The sequence below is a fragment of the Bombus pyrosoma genome, linkage group LG14 (assembly GCF_014825855.1).
Source record: "Bombus pyrosoma isolate SC7728 linkage group LG14, ASM1482585v1, whole genome shotgun sequence".
Taxonomy (NCBI): domain Eukaryota; kingdom Metazoa; phylum Arthropoda; class Insecta; order Hymenoptera; family Apidae; genus Bombus; species Bombus pyrosoma.
The window spans coordinates 5600724-5614086 of record NC_057783.1 but is presented as its reverse complement, the minus strand read 5'-3'; the positions used below and the strand labels follow the sequence as shown (position 1 = coordinate 5614086).

At 35.5% G+C, this 13363-nt stretch overlaps 2 protein-coding genes across 10 annotated transcripts in view; one reads left to right on the top strand and one right to left on the bottom strand.

Annotated features, from left to right (window-relative positions):
* Positions 1-12473, bottom strand: part of LOC122575259 (prominin-like protein) — a 69425-nt gene extending 56952 nt beyond the window's left edge. For 2 of the 8 annotated variants that reach the window (XR_006319372.1, XM_043743965.1), the window contains exon 1: positions 11846-12471. Coding sequence is in view for 6 of the 8 variants with exons in the window: in XM_043743965.1 (XP_043599900.1) it covers positions 11846-12251 (406 nt within the window). In the remaining 2 variants the exon portion in view is untranslated. Of the gene's footprint in view, positions 1-11845 lie in introns of all 8 variants that reach the window. The other 6 variants (XR_006319373.1, XM_043743960.1, XM_043743959.1 and 3 more) reach the window with 6 other exon arrangements.
* On the top strand, positions 1434-5099 carry LOC122575262. Of its 2 annotated transcripts, none has more exons than XR_006319374.1 (2): positions 1434-2234; positions 4002-5099. XR_006319374.1 is itself a non-coding variant. In XM_043743972.1 (2 exons), the coding sequence occupies exons 1-2, from the start codon at positions 2172-2174 to the stop codon at positions 4235-4237; spliced, it is 303 nt and encodes a 100-aa protein (XP_043599907.1). In that variant the 5' UTR covers positions 1434-2171; the 3' UTR covers positions 4238-5099. The 2 variants fall into 2 exon arrangements, 1 of the variants encoding a protein (XP_043599907.1); XM_043743972.1 differs by having other exon boundaries at positions 1434-2238.
* Positions 12474-13363: the final 890 nt, after the last annotated feature.

Here is a 13363-nt window from a genome sequence, read left to right as displayed (position 1 = left end):
CGAGTCGCCAGCCTGAACGAGATTAAATTTTGCTTAACGACTGTGCAGCCAGTAAAATATCCTGTGTCTAATTAAAAGCGTAGCCGTGTCATTTTCAACTATTAACTGTACGAGATTTCTGGAAAATTCCATGTTTAACTCTTTATGGTGTTGCAATTTCTTTTATTATTTTCGCTGCTATTTCATAGTTGTTTATGCAATGAACCAATACACAGGGTATCATATGTAAAATGATACAAATATGTAAACTGATATTTGATATTTCGTAAGTGAAGGTAAAAAAAGTGTATTATAAATGTTAACGTATTTGTAAATTCTAATATAAATATCTCTAAATAGAGGCAAAGCGGAGATTTAGTTTAGATAGATATTAAATATTAACGTATTATACTGATATTTATAATTATAATGGAACATTAATACAATAATTAGGCTGTCAATGTGCGTGTAAATCAACAGTTTCACAAACGCTAGAATGTAAGCAGAAATTTTGTGTCAGATATCTATTAAATATTAATTCGATGTTATTTATTACGATAGTAACAGACATAATATTAATTTAATGATAGACATAGTGAAACAAAATTCTGTTTAGCTTCGTATTATGAACAGCGTTTACGAAAATATTAACTTGCATAAATATTCGCAATCTAATTATTAAATTGAAAGATACTCCTCCTCTGCATTTTGTTTAACGCCCCTATAGTGTTCCTAAATGTTTATATACAATTACGCTGCAATTACGATCGCCTCTATTTTCTACCTAAACCTACTGACAGATTCATTCACGTCGTTTAAAGCTAAAAAGAGACCCGGTTTCGATCAGGTACAATACAACAAGGTTATATTAATCTGACGATACGATCGCATCATATGGAATGTAATTGAACACAATAAGAGACTTAATTCACGTACAATTGTGAAAAAAAAATAAAAAGATTGTAAAAAAAAACAATTGCAAAAATTAGCCGCGTAATGTGTACATTGCTTTTCCTCAGACATTGGTAAATATTTTCCAATATTACCTGTCTGGTAAACTGAGAAATAAAAAATTATTATCTCTTCCTCTGTCCTCCATATATTTACCTGTACAGATATTAAGGTAGATCATGATATAACGTTATCATTGTAGATGCAAACGAGGTCAACGAGCTAACGACGAGTTGCTATTGTTTTCCACTATTATAATTAAATATTCAACTGGGACGCAGCTTAAATCGATCGGGTTTTACATAACCGCGAGAAATAACAATGAAATACACATATTCCGTACAGCGAAAGGATTAGACGACCGAGATTCTATAATTTACATTCCGAGTTCCTGCAATTTGTCTACGAACTATTTTTAAACGTGAACGCAATTAGAGTCTCGAATAAAACGTCTTGTTGCATCATCTTGAATCAATTATACCACGGTAAATCATCGAGTGCAATTGCCTTTAACTTGCGCCACAATAAATCATCGGCTGAAGTTTAGATTAAGTTATTGCACGATATTGCATCCTTGTATTTATCAATGTCCTCCATATAACCGTGTCTTTTTGTTTCATATTCTCATGAATTTTTATCGTACCAATCTAATTGTAACTAATGTGTTTCTAAGCGCTCTATATTTTCTAATACATCCACAGTTGCACACCGTTGCTTCCCCTCCATTCAAGTAAATGTACCTTTATCTGTTTGACACTTTTTTTTTTTAAATTTTCTCTTTTATACAACAAACCTTATCTTTACCTTTTATATTATTCGAATCATCGATCCAGATAGTAGAATCCTCTGGAAATTTTTCAGTAGCTCACTATCGTGATAGTGATATTTTTCACTGTCGTTCAGGAAACGTCGTACTCCGCCTATCTATTCAGATAGCAACTTACATACTTTTAAGGAACAGTGTTGCGAAATCAGCTTTCTGATTCATAGCCAACCGTTTATAATACATATCGCTATAGTACGATATCGTTACATACGATCAACCTCTAACAATATGTTTCCTTCGATACGAACGACAATTAAAAAAGTGTGCACGACCAAAGTTCATTACGATCGTCGGTTTATTCAGGAAGACAGTGTGATCCACGATCATGTATCGAGAGAAATGGATCAGGTTGGATGCTGAAGATACTCACTTTCTTACGGAACTTGCCGAGTGATTCACTGAGTAAACCAGATTAATGCGTTCTGCTGCACAAGAGACACAGAGAGATAAGCAAACTGGCAGAGACTACGTGTGTAGCGTACGTATGTATAGAGCGCTCTATCAGCATATCAACTTGCCAGCTTTCTCTTAACACGCATGTATTATTCAGATTTTTGTCCGACGAAACAGACAGTTTAGACTATTTGCTTCTCTTTAGACTGTTTCGCTATTCTTAGTCGAAACGTCCTATTTACAATGGGAAAAAAGCCCAAGATCCGGGAACACTCGTTGTTTTTCATCTTTTTACTTCACCTTTGCGCCCCTTTGTTCGATATAGAATATTTAGCTACAATTTCTTAGCCGTGTAAAAAATAAGAAACGCGAGCAACTTGAAATACTTGAATACACAGTGGCTACGGATATCTTCCCTTTCTCCGTGGAAATGTCTACGATCTACGATTTTAGGAAAGTCGAGGATCCGAGAAATCTCGTGTTCTTCGTTCTTTTACTCCATCCTCGGGCCTATTTATTCCATGTGAAATATTATTCTCTTCTCGTTGGACTGCTTCGCCTTCCTTACATTATTTCGATGTCGTTTTGAATACCGAGAAACTGCTGTACACACAGGACACGTTAACTAAAGAGAAACTTTACAAAGTAACTGTAGAAAATAATTAGAAAAAAAAGGAAATAAACGAGGAACTAAATATTTTAATATCGTCTTGAAAGATAAAAAGCTACTGTGTACCGATAGGAGACTTTTAAGCTAAAGCACGTAGTATTATCGGCTATTTTCTTCCATTATCATCAGTTACTTTCTACTATTAGCAGCACACGCGCTTCTCACCAAACCTTTTTCCACCAATCTTATCGCGATAAGTAAACAAGCGGCTGGCAAGTGTCTGTGGTTGAAATTTGTTTGCTAAGCAAACTCTGTTTTTCGGTGCAACCGTATCGCATTGTCTCTTCGTGGCTGTCGTACGCGTCCTAAGTTTATGCATATTTCGTCTCAAACGTCATTCGAAGTCCGGCAACGAATGATTATCGTACGATGTGTAGATTAAACGAAGTATCATTTATGGATTATTATTACGGTACTATAATACTTTCGAGATTATCGAATTTTTAGTTAGAATTATCGTAATATTCTAACTACGACATCACGCGTTCATGGGAAATTTAATCGTCAGCTGGTGTATTGATGGATTATAAACGAGCAGCATAATCAATTTCAAAATACGTTACTTCGTATTACTGAACAGAAATTATTGTCGTTCCATGAAATATGAACAACAAATTGATACGAAAAATCTCCGAATTAAATAGTCTAGTCCAAACATAATTGTTTCGATCATCACGTAGAGAGATGTAGAGAGAAGTCTACAATATGCAAAAATATATCGCTGCTTGGTACTGACAGTGACAAATCTAAAAAAAGAAAAAGAATGACCAATTTGCTTCCATTGAGTGCGAGTTCCACATTATGTTCCTATTTTTATCGTGTCAAACGGTACGTTTATATCCATCGGTTGTGCGTCAAAGGACAGTTGTACTAACAAGGCCTGTTTTCAATGTTTAAAGAAAAATATAAATTTTAGAAAGCCTCCCGTCTAAAATTAGCATCTTTTAAGTTAAGCCGCTATCGATTCGAAGCAGCGATACAAAGGCTTATTTAGAAAATGAAAGGAACTTTTATTCGGCTTCCACTGCTTCAATTATAATTAGACGAAAGATTAGATCTGCATGACATTTGAATAAATTTGTATGAAATGATACCCGTGGTAATTATAATATCTTGATGAATGGCGAATTTTTCTTTTAAATATGGATGTTTGTTTTGACGTGAAAACTCATTTTAATGCAGCGGAGAGTGCACGTCTGAGAGCGTATTTTAAGAAAAGGAAACTACGCCAGCGACAGAAAGGGCAGTGGAAAGATATCAAAGAGGACGACGGTGGTATAGCGAGAAATAGAATTTTGACGAACAAAAACTGTTGTTTTGATATCAAGAAGAATAGAAAAAAGGATTGCAACAACGAAAAGACCTACGAAGGGACGCTAAGAAAAGAGAAGAGTACGGCGTTAAGAAGCGAAGAATAAATTAAAGCCGGCGTGAAGGGCGAAGAAAGGGATGCAAGCATCCAAAGTGTAAAGACCGAAAGAAGAATTAAATTGCGATGCTTCGATCTTCTCTTTTAATTACTGCAATCTTCCCTTTTATTTATTAGTTTCTCCTTGTTCGGATTTTAATTTAGAATCCCGATCGCTTGCGATGTATCTCCGATAAGCCGTCTGATGAAATTCCTCGCGTTTTTCCAGCCGTTTGTCCACCAGCAGATTTCAATTAAGCAAAGATGAAAGAAGTGTGGCCGGTTCGTTTGAAAATTCGCAACGGGACCGGAATTAAAAGTTGTCGGCGTGATTTATTTGCCGACGTGACGGAGCTTCGATCCGCTTTCGCTATGCGTCGAGAAATAGAAATTTACCGCCTTGCCAAATCTCAAGCCCGATATTCCCGCGTTTCGATGGAATTTCCTTCGGAAAAGCTGATTCTTCTACGATGCCGATCTTCCAATTAATCTCGCCGTGTTCCTTCAATCATTTTACGTGCAATCGCGCGTTCTTCCCTGTCGTTAACGCGTTTGCCCAAGTTTCAGAAATGTACAGGGTGGCTCGTAAGTGGTTTCCTCGTTCAAAAGTCGTCTAACTTTGCTTTCATTGCGTGTAAAGATCGGTTGAATTTACAGCTGTTTGATCGCGTAGCTGGATTACGCCTGACCTACTCTGATGGCACGTAAAAAATACTAAATGGCACGATCATGTGCTGCGAAGTACCGTCTCCTCTTACGCTAAAGTCGTCTTTTTACGTTACTCGGAAGAAATCGTAGTTTACAGCAACGCCAATAAATCACGTCGTTCGAAACGCATTTCTGTTCATAATCTTCCAACAGGTATAATATTAATAGAGTATTGTCACGCGCAGACGACTTGTAACCGAACTGTATACTAAAGCGCGTTATATACCCATGAATAATAATAATAATAATAATAATTTGTCAATTTTTGTTCCACATTTCCAAAGTTTGTTCTCCGGAAATTTACAATAGGCGCCATTCGCCTCGGAGCAGAGAGTAAAAATAACCGAATCCTGTTTTCCAAATCAATTGAATTTTCTATAAACGATTGAATTTTATTTTTAAAAGCGACGCTGCGTTTTTTTTCAGAAACTCGAAATTCGATAGAGAACTAAAAACAGAGCTGAAAGTCCGACAGAAAAATAGGAGCACGGCATTCGTTATAGTGCGAGAATGTTTTATCACCGAGACAAATAATTTGCAGGCCATTTAGCTGGTAAATTATTATGCAAGAGAACCGAGGTTTCTGTGATGTTACAAAATTTAGTCTTTTTCTCTCTCCTTTTTTTTTTTTTTTTTTTTTTTGATTGGAGAATATTGAACGTGACGGAAAATTCACTGTCAGACCGTCGTCATCGTTCGAATGCCACGTGAGCTCTTCGCCCGTACAGGAAACACCAGATTGACGATGCTTTTGTGCGAGAAGCTGGATCGATAACGCGTGTACTGTCGCCATTCAGAACGATCGTTCGAATTCAATAGCCACTACGTAACGATTCTTCGTGGAAAACGCTAATAAAATGGAACGAGAAAGCGGAGCGTCAATGGGACGCGAGAAAGGTATTAAATTTGATCAACTTTTCCACGGATTTTACGGCGTCCCGATGATTAAGTTACAGGCACTGCATATTCTCTCGGAGCTGTGTATTAATTTCTGATAAAAAGAAAGTATAATCGTGTTCAAAAATGAAGATAAAAAAGAAAGAGAAAGAAATATAAAGTCTTGTCAATGTTGTTATTAAATTTTCCAATGTAAAAATGGATAAAATAAAGTTGCTGAAATTTTTACTTTTAAAATAGTTCGACTATAAGCTTTCTAGGTTCTGCTTTATGTAATATCGTGCAAGCTAGTTTTCCATTTTATCCAAACAATTTAGATAATTAATTCAAGCGTTCAGAGGGGGGAAATCACGTTAATAAGGTAGATATAAATCTGCTGGAATTTTTACTCTTCAGATAACTCGAGCCTAACCTTAAACTTCTCGATTTCTGTTTGATGTAATGCCACAGCTTTCTAATTTCATTCAGACGATTTAAATAATATCAATTAGAGGCCGCGCAATCGGCGAAAAAGTAGAACAAGTGCACTTTTCCACAAGAACGGGGAAAAATATTAATTTTCTCCTGAATGTCTAACATCGAGAATATTTAATACTTAATATTAATATTTATAATAATAATTATGTATATGTTCCTATATTTATCAATTAAAACATATGATTGTAACATCAATTAAAAGCCTCGCAAATGGAAAAGTGAAACAACTGCATCTTTCCCATAAGGAGGGAAATGTATTAAAAAAAAAAGAAAAAAATGATATTACCAAATCCTTGTGACTATCTAATCTCTATAATTATGTACATATCTTGATGTCTATCAATTGGAACATACAATATCAATTAGAAGCCTCACAAGTGGAGAGACGAAACAATGGCATCTTTCGCATAAGAAGGTTAAAGTATACAAAAAAAAAATATTGCCAAATAATATCTATGTATTTTAGCGTCTAGAAACAACACGGATTTTTCTATTAAATATCAATTCTCTTGCTAGAAACTTAGTTTTCATATATAAGTTCATATCGATGAACGTACAGGATACCACACGATATTGAAACAAGAAAAGAGAACACAGATAAACTTTATTATCATCCATATACATAATGTGACACACAAATGATCGAGATTGTGGCAATTTTCTCAAGTCGATCATTTTATCGCTAGTGTCGTTCTTTTATTCTCGCCAACTGTTATCAAGAAACGCAACCTCGAACAATCGATATACAGATCCTTAATGATCATTTTGCACAATCTGGAAGTAACATTGCTACACCGCTGGGTGATAAACGACCGATTCATACCATCTTCCGAGATTCGATCGTTATCTATAACGCAGTATGTAACACTTTAGCAGGCGTACAGATCTAACACAAGACGCGAAGTTGTATATAACGCGAAGAAGACACAAAGGAAAAAGAAACGAAGCGAAACGACGCTTGCTCGCCTCATAAAACAATAACTGCTAATAAGACGCAATTGTTCATACCACGGAAGTAATAGAAGCAACTCCGAGAGCCTAATAAAACTTCTCAGTTCCATCTGTCGCTGCCGACTCTGCGTTAATATAATTATCGAACTCTGCCATATTTATGAAAAATCCATATTTTTATGAATCCAATGAACATTCATATCTGTCATATTTATAAATAGTCGAGAAATTCATACCTTTGTGGATATTTTGGATATAAGAAGAAGGTGGATATTTTAAATATAAGAAGGTGGATATCGACTCATGACTAATATAATTAGTGCAGTGTGCGAAACTCACATTTTTCACATTTATAAATAGTTGAGAAATTCATACTTTTGTGGATATTTTAGATATAAGAGGAAGGTGGATATCGACTCATGACTAATATAATTAGTACAGTGTGCGAAATTCATAATTTTCGCATTTATATATAGTCGAGAAATTCATGCTTTTGTGGATATTTTAAATATAAAAAGAAGGTGGATATCGACTCTTGACTAATATAATTAGTACAGTGTACGAAATTCATATTTTTCGCATTTATAAATAGTCGAGAAATTCATACTTTTGTGGATATTTTAAATATAAGAAGGCGGATATCGACTCTTGACTAATATAATTAGTGCAGTGTGCGAAACTCACATTTTTCACATTTATAAATAGTTGAGAAATTCATACTTCCGTAAATATTTTAAATATAAAAAGAAGGTGGATATCGACTCATGACTAATATAATTAGTACAGTGTACGAAATTCATATTTTTCGCATTTATAAATAGTTGAGAAATTCATACTTTTGTGGATATTTTAAATATAAAAAGAAGGTGGATATCGACTCATGACTAATATAATTAGTACAGTGTGCGAAATTCATAATTTTCACATTTATAAATAGTTGAGAAATGCATACTTTTGTGGATATTTTAAATATAAAAAGAAGGTGGATATCGACTCTTGACTAATATAATTAGTACAGTGTACGAAATTCATATTTTTCGCATTTATAAATAGTCGAGAAATTCATACTTTTGTGGATATTTTAGATATTAGAAGAAGGTGGATATATCGATGACTCTCGACTAATATAATTATTACATTGTGCATGTTCATGCGAAATTCATATTTTTATAAGAATAATCGAAGAAACGGGCCTAGGTAGAAAATCGTTTTGTCTATCAAAAATTACACAGAGTGCTATATTTCGGATATTTTGTACATTTTGACAAATCGTGCGCATTCTGTGTGTGTTTGCACCCTCAAGTTCCCTATATGAACGCACAGAAATCTACAACACAAAAGATTAATTACGATAACGATTGTATAGAAAAATTGTAGAATAGAACGAACAAACAAGAAGATAAATGTGTTTGCGTAGTCTCATTCCAAACTACATATATATGATTATGTTAATATTTCTCCACGATTCTCTATCACATTAGATAAAGTGTAATTCTACCTTATCTAAAACCTATTATCGTACAGATAGCAATTAATAGATTTAATGTAATTAAAAAATTGATTTATCGATTAATCGATTTTCTATTTGCCAGAAGAGACGCGTGTTTCCTTACGTGAGTACAAATTATGCGAACATACGACGCCACAATTCGTTGCTCGAATGGCTCGAAATTACGAGAGCGGATCCACGCTCGGATCGTTTTCGCATGAATTCTTGTAAGAAGCCGATTTTCCGCTTGGCAGTCCACCACAACAATTTCTTTCGAATCAACTACCATTTTTGTCCCTTTCATTGATCGTTCGATCGTTTTACTGTTCACGCAAATCTCATCGATATTGAAATAGTTTGTAGATATACATGTAAGTAGTTCTATCGACTCTTTCAGCGCTCGTAGCATTCATTGCGTTTGTAATATCCTGTGAAACTTTTGCGACATGGATTTTTCAAACATTTTCTCTTTATTTGACGTTTCATTGCACTCGCGCTTGAAAAGTTCTTCGATAAGACTTATTTTCGATAGTATCATTCCTACAGCCTGCACGTAATATAATATTTACTATAATATTTAGTACATGAAACCTATTTACATTCCAAATTCTTCAGTCAAGTTGATGAAAATATAAAAATTCGTAAAATTCCGTAGCGAATATAGAACAAACATTGTCAAAGATAAAGTGTGCAGGTGCAGTGTATTATTCTGCAATTAAACGCTATAGTGCATTTCATATTAATACTAACACAATATTAATATACTTGATAACATACTCAATAATAAATAATATATACAAAACAAATAATTCTAAACAATACGCTTGATAGTACTTAAATATAACAATACATATACAATAATATATAATAATATAATAAATAATATAATTCGTTGCACGTTATACTTAGAATATACCAATATACTTATATAGTAGTATACAGTATAATAGTGTATTAATATAGCGATATATTTTAAGTATAACGTATATCAATTAATATGCCTATATATAATAGTGTATTAAAATATATCTTAATCAGAATTCGTGGCAATGGTCGCGCTAACCGAAAGTTCTGAGATTTAAAATTCCTACAAGGAAATGCTGTCTCATCAGCAACCACGAAGCGTGCGTTAATCGATACACGTTTCCTTGGCTTCTCTTAGCCAAATGGAGTAAGAGATTGAGAGCCACTGAGACCGTTGGCAAATAAATAGATCACCGACGAAGCTCCTTCGATTGTCAATGCTCTTCAGAATTGGATGAAGAACGATAGCAGGAAGGAAGGAAGAAAGGGAGGAAGAGGTGAAGTAATGCATTATTGGCAAAGAAGAGGCGGAAAGAGGTGAAACGAGTATGGTAGACGACACGATGTCAGGTCGGTTGGACGATGACGAACGCTCGCTATCAACTTCCTGCTAGAATTGATATAGATGCGCGGGCCCTCTGTTCCTACTACGTTAAACGCGACGAAAGGGTCGTTGATCCGGATAGTTCAGCAAGTTATCGCCTTTTTTTCCCAACGATCGACGCTGTGTTTCGCGTGGGAATTCCTGAAATGTCGGATCCGATGGAAACGCCGACGAGTTGTGGAAAAAAAAAAGGACGGAATTTTTCTGGCCAATTCGAGATCAATCGAAAGGCGAAACAGGGAGATATTGATATCGTCGCGATGAAAATTGAGGAAAAACTGTCGAGTTGACGAACGCATTGTATCGTTTCTGGAATTTCGGCATTTCAGCTTTTGAATTTTCTCGAAGCCTAACGTTGCGTTAGATAATACATTTTACTTGTTTAAGTATTCTTGACTTATTTTCCTCGTCGAGATATGACATGTTATTTCCTTCCTGGAAAGTTATAATAATCGATGAAAATCGAGGGAAAATTGTTCGGTTAAAGAACGTACTTATTGGATTTTTTAAGATTTTTCGGAGTACAATGGAATAAATCGACTGTCGGGAACGCTAAGGATACAAGAATCTTGTAGTAACAGAGAAAATAATGGAAATAATGCACGCATAGGATGTAATGCAATGAATCGATTAACAAAAATCTAAAAAATATGTGCTCCGAGGAATCCAATAATATTGGAGTAACAGAGACAATAATAATAATAATAATACAACCGTGTTTTCCTTTCACTTTTCGGAGAATATAGCTTCTCATCGGTCAAACACGTAAATACAGGGGTCTATAAAATCCTTGGTGATAAATATAACTGGAGTGAATGAGCTTATTGATAACAGAAGATCACAGGATGTTCCTCTCTTGTAAAAGCAATCTCGTAATCTCTCATAACAACATAAACTCAACCAGAAGAAAAACGTCTTGTGTTTTCAAAAGAAATTACGCGTTTACACTGCAAGATAGAATTATACGTACCGATTTAATCTTTAGCGTTTTCAATGATTTATTGCTAGGACTATACTCTGAAACTGAGTTCTGTATTACATGCCTGTGTGTATTATAGCTAGGCTATGAATTTTTATATATTTATTGCTGCAGCTATTCGTTCTTTTTCGTTCAACAACTCATCGCATACAAATTCGGAAAATATACACTACGAAGTCAAGTACGTTTTGTACTATTTGTACGTACAATTAACTGCCGTTATTTGCAAATAGTTTTATGTTATAGTAATTTAAAGATGCAGCAATATATTCAAAACAAGGTAGAATACGTGAATCGAGTTGCACGAAACAATTCGTATCTACCTTTATTTATAAATCACGCAAATCTGTATAAAACTAAATAAACTTACAATATTACCCAGCAGTGTATCCTATACCGGTGTACTTAGGCATAAAAATTCACTAACAACCTCCCACGTTATAATATACCCAAACCCATATCGAATTATCCTTAGAATCTCGACAGATCTCGAGAATGAATCCAATTTCATTTCATCCAGCGTGGAATTACACAATTCTAATACTTTTTTGACAGCGATCTGTTTACCAACAAGCAGCCGGCCATTTTCGAGCGCGCGGTACAGGGCGTAACCAAAGCCGCGTAAAACCTGTCCCTAGCCCTATAACCTATAACCTATAAAACCATATAAACCGTTGTAACAAAATTCTCCAACGATGTTATCACTCACCCTCGGGATAGGCTTGCTTGCTTTGCACGAAGTCGATGAACATGTTGGTCACGTTGTACAGCTGGCCCATGCCCTTGGGGTTGAAATACGTGGTGGCGTTGTAGAGCAGCCCGGTCGTGTTCGTTCTCGTATAGTTGATACCCTGCAATACCATGATCCCGTTTAGCTGCCGGTCCAGATCCTCGCTGATCACCCGCATCCGATTGGTCAGCGTCTCTTGGCAGTTAACTGGACACGACACCAGAAGAACAGAGAGCAGACCGAAAACCGCGAATCCATAATGCACCACGGCACTCGGCCGAAAACCACCGAACAATATAAGAAACATGACAGCGACTTGCGCCAGGGACGCGTCGCTACGAACTGATGCCTCGGCTCGTTTCGCAGGCACGCGGAACCGAACCATCCCCACTCCTCCGCCGCACTCGAGCCGAAGCAGAGCTTCGTGCGTAGTTCGTGTCCGCTCGTTCCTATCGTTCAACGACCCGTACCGTATTTTCTTTACCTTCTTTGTATTTATGTATTATTCTCTTTATCGATGATTTCGTATTGTAATAATTGTAGTCTTGTATAGTAATTTCTATGTAATAAATATGTATAATGTTTTGTAAGGAACATTTGATGTCTTTTTTCCTGTAATACAATGTTCCTTTTGACATGCCTGATCCATTTGTTCCTAGCTTTTATTGTTAACGCATCCTCGCGCATTTTTTTATCTCCTTTATATATTTTTATCGCCTACTTTCTATTGCTTTTTGCATAATAATTATAGATAATAAATATTTTATGAGGAATATTTACTGTTCTTTTTCTGTAATAGGAGATTAATGTTTATGTTGCTGGTTCCCAACTTTTACTGTTCATTCTCGCGCATTTTTAGATCTTCTTTATACCTTTTTTCATCGGTAACTTTGTATCGCTTTCTGTATAATAATTATGTATAAAGAATATTTTATAAGGAATACTTGTTTTCAGATTTTACTGTTGAGAAAGAGTGTATAATGTTCCGCGAATTAATTTCGATTTGTAACCTACTTTGGCACTGTTCTTATTGATATAATGTTCAATGTAATTTGAAGAATGCCATTTGAGTATTTTTAAATTCTGCAGCAACGTGATAGAGGTACTTTTACCGGTTATAAGGATTGATTTTCGCGGTCTCACGCGATTGGTGGAGGCTCGATAGTCTGGAGAACGGACCAATCAGAGGGCGTGACATTTCCCGCAAGTTTGAAACGCGCGTCCTTGTTCCTGAAGCGCGAAAGATTGTATTTTAATTAATTGTGGTGTCACGGGCATGATAGAAGGATTGTTTTTCTGCGGTAATTGCAAAGACAAAAGGAGGAGCAACGGCAAATTAACGTGAGAATCGTGACGAAAGATGCATGATGTTTCTTACATCATTTAATTGACTTGATGCAACTTTCCAGGGGATCTTTACTTAAAAGAATCTTGTGTTGATACTGCACCGAAACATCTTGTTTATTTTCATCATCTTGTCCTTTAAAACTTGTAAAT

Excerpts from the sequence above, each read along its gene's own strand:
- LOC122575262 (XM_043743972.1), top strand. The coding sequence starts at position 2,172 with ATGCGTTCTGCTGCACAAGAGACACAGAGAGATAAGCAAACTGGCAGA. Across the intron at positions 2,239-4,001 it reads AGACTACGTGTGTAGCGTAC|CGGAGAGTGCACGTCTGAGA; the intron begins GTATGTATAGAG and ends ATTTTAATGCAG.